At 46.6% G+C, this 3,277-nt stretch overlaps 1 protein-coding gene across 1 annotated transcript in view; it reads right to left on the minus strand.

The window, feature by feature from the left end:
- The window catches only part of cep55l (centrosomal protein 55 like), a 26,145-nt gene extending 23,577 nt beyond the window's left edge, over positions 1 to 2,568 (minus strand). Inside the window, exon 1 of the mRNA XM_048609169.1 lies at positions 2,253 to 2,568. Coding sequence (XP_048465126.1) covers positions 2,253 to 2,423 — 171 coding nt within the window. The 5' untranslated portion in view covers positions 2,424 to 2,568. The remainder of the gene's footprint in view (positions 1 to 2,252) is intronic.
- Between the last annotated feature and the right edge of the window lie 709 nt (positions 2,569 to 3,277).

Genomic DNA, 3,277 nt, shown 5'->3' on the forward strand with positions numbered 1-3,277 from the left:
CTGTGTTCATCCAGCTCTGCACCCTGTTGTCTCGGATTCTCCAGCATCTGCCGTTCCTACTATCTCTGAGACAAGCTGATCAGCCTCCTTCTGTACTTTAATCATTCTATGATACTGTTTATATCATTACACTTTGAAACAAACAGAGAAGCTTGCAGCAAGCAACTAAATTGTCCAACATGAACTGAAATTAAGGTTTTGAAATTAACGCAAAAAAGTTGGCACTAATTGAAACTTTTTAAGATCTCCCTATTTTACCATACCAACTATTGGAACAGCATGGCTTCATCAAGGGAAGATTATGCCTGACAAATCTTTTAGAATACTTTGAAGAGGTAACAAGCAAGTTAGAAAAAGGAGAGCCAGTGGACATAATCAATTTGGATTTCCAGAAGGCCGTTGAAAAGGTGCCACACAGGAGGCTGCTAAATATGATATCAATTCATGGTGTTTGGGGGGGGATGGTGGGAGTAAGGTACTGGCATAGATAGAGGATTGGTTGACTGGCAGAGGTGGAGGGGGGGTTAAGCAGGTTTTTTTCAGGATGGCAGCCTGTGTCTAGTGGGTGACTGTAGGGGGTCAGTGCTGGGACCACAACTATTTACGTTACAAAATTAATGATCTGCATGAAGAAATAGAGGGCATTGTTGCTAAGTTCACAGATGACACAAAGAAAGGTGGAGAGACGGGTAATGTTGAGGAAGTGGGGAGGCAGCAGAAGAACTCGGGCAGACTAGGAGAATGGGCAAAGAGGTGATGAATGGCATACAATGTGGGAAAGTGTGGGGTTATGCTCTTTGTTATTAAGAATAGAGGCGTAGACTATTTTCTATTTGGGGAAAGGCTTTGGAAATCTGAAGCACAAAGGCTCTTGGGAGTCCTAGATTTGGATTCTATTAAGGTTAACAGGTTCAATTGTCAGTTATAAAGGCAAATGCAATGTTAGCATTCATTTCAAGAGAGCTAGAATACAACAGCAGATGTATTGCTGAGACAAAAATAGAAATTGCTGGAAAAGTTCAGCAGGTCTGGTAGCATCTGAGGAATGAAATCAGAGTTAACGTTTCAGGTTGAGTAACCCTTCTTCAGAACTGCTGAGGCCGTATGAGGCTCTGGTCAGACCATATTTGGAATATCGACAGTAATTTTCATAGAATCATAGAATCCCTACAGTGTGGAAACAGGGCCTTCGGCCCAACAAGTCCACACCAACCCTCATAACATCTCACCCAGATCCATCCCCCTGTAACCCACCTAATCTACACATCCCTGAACACTATGGGCAATTTAGCATGGCCAATCCTCCTAGGCTGCACATCTTTGGACCGTGGGAGGAAACCGGAGCACCTGGAGGAAACCCATGCAAACACGGGGAGAATGTGCAAACTCCATACAGACAGTCGCCCAAGGGTCGAATCGAACCCGGGTCCCTGGCGCTGTGAGGCAACAGTGCTAACCACTGAGCCACCATGCCGCCCAGTATCTAAGTAAAGATGTGCTGGTGTTGGAGTGGGTCCAGAGGAGGTTTGCAAGAATGATCCTGGGATAAAGAGCTCATCATAGGAGGAGTGGTTGAGCAGTTTAGGTCTGTACACAATGAAGCTTAGAATCTGTGAAACACATTGCTGCAGAGGGCTGTGGAGTCCAAATCATTGAGTGCAGTTAAGACAAAGATGGATAGGTTATTGGTTAGTATGGTGGTTCAAGGGTTATGGGAGAAGGCAGGAAAATAAGACTGTGAAACATACCAGCCATGATCGAATGGTGGAGCAGACTTGATGGGCAGAATGACCCAATTCTGCTCCTAAATCCTATGGTCCTCTTTCCAAAAGCTTAAGGCAGCTAGCCAGGGAAAGAGGTAAACTGGTGTCTGAAGGTAGTTCAAGGCATTATGTTTGGCTCTACAGTCAGTTTTGCTAGTTGTTACATGGGGAGAAAAATCACAAGCAGGTGCAGCCATGAACAAGTTAAGCCCCGACATGACAACTTTTACAACCAACGGAAACGGCTGGGTAATGTGCTGCAGTCAGTTTAAAAAAAGACAATTTAGTTGTCAAGCGTGCTTCCCGATTCCATTGCCGGGCGAATATTAACTGGACCACATTTATAGCATTAACGACGTACTTTTAAATAAATGGGAAACTGGGTTAACTCGGTATCGCCAGAGGAGCCCCAGGGTGGCACCAGTGGTCCTGAGGCCAAGGCCAGCTCGGGATGAGAGCTGTGTGCTGCCTTGATGTTGTCGAACCCACCTCCAACAGCCGGTTCCGCTCGCGTTCCCACGTCTGGCCCTTGCTCAGCTCCTCCAGGGACTTCTTGAGCAGCGCGTTTTCTTTACGGACTGTGTCGGTGTCGCTCTCGGACCGGGACACATCCGCTCTGCGGAGGCCGAAGCGGCTGCTGATGATGTTCTTGGAAGTCATGGCAGCGCCAGTTATTTATTTATTTACTTATTTGTTTGTTTTTGTTTACCGGTCCCCGCCCGTTAACAGAAGCAGCGCCTGAGTCTAACCGCCGCCAGCGCGAGGAGCAATGTCGCCGAAACAAATTCAAATTCCCCGCGGGGTATGTCGGGAGATGGCCGTACTGCGCAGGCGTCAGAGAGATGGTATATGGCCAGGGCCGAATACAGTCCTAATTATGATTCATTTTAAATCCATTCATGCCCCATGGGCTGTGGTTAGGCCAGTATCCATTAGACAGGAGGGGAAGGCGGTGGCCGAGTAGAAGTTTTGCTGAATTATTAGTCCAAAGACCGAGAACATGTTCTGGGGACCCAGGTTGGAATCCAGCCACGGCAGATGGTGGAATTTGAATTCAATTAATATCTGGATCTAAGAATGTAATGATGACTATGAATCCATTGTTGAAAAAAAAGATCCATCTGGTTCACTAATGCCTGTTAGGGAAGGAATCTACTATCTTCACCTGGTCTGGCCTACGTGACTCCAAACGCAACAGCAATGTGGTTGACTCTTAACTGCCCTCTGCTGAATTAGGGATGGGCAATAAATTCTGGGAAATAGTCAGAACTGTAGTTGCTGGAGTCAGAGTCAATACAATGTGGAGCTGGAGGAACATATCAGGTCAGGCAGCATCAGAGGAGCAGGAGAGTCAATGTTTCAGGCCTGGACACTTATCAGGACTGCAGGGTTCAGGCCGAAACATTGACTCTCCTGCTCCTCATTTGCTGCTTGACCTGCTGTGTTCCTCCAGCTCCATACTGTATTGACAATAAATTCTGGCGTAGCCGGTAATACCCTCATCCCATGAATGA

Source organism: Rhincodon typus, chromosome 20 (assembly GCF_021869965.1).
Source record: "Rhincodon typus isolate 14 chromosome 20, sRhiTyp1.1, whole genome shotgun sequence".
Lineage (NCBI taxonomy): Eukaryota > Metazoa > Chordata > Chondrichthyes > Orectolobiformes > Rhincodontidae > Rhincodon > Rhincodon typus.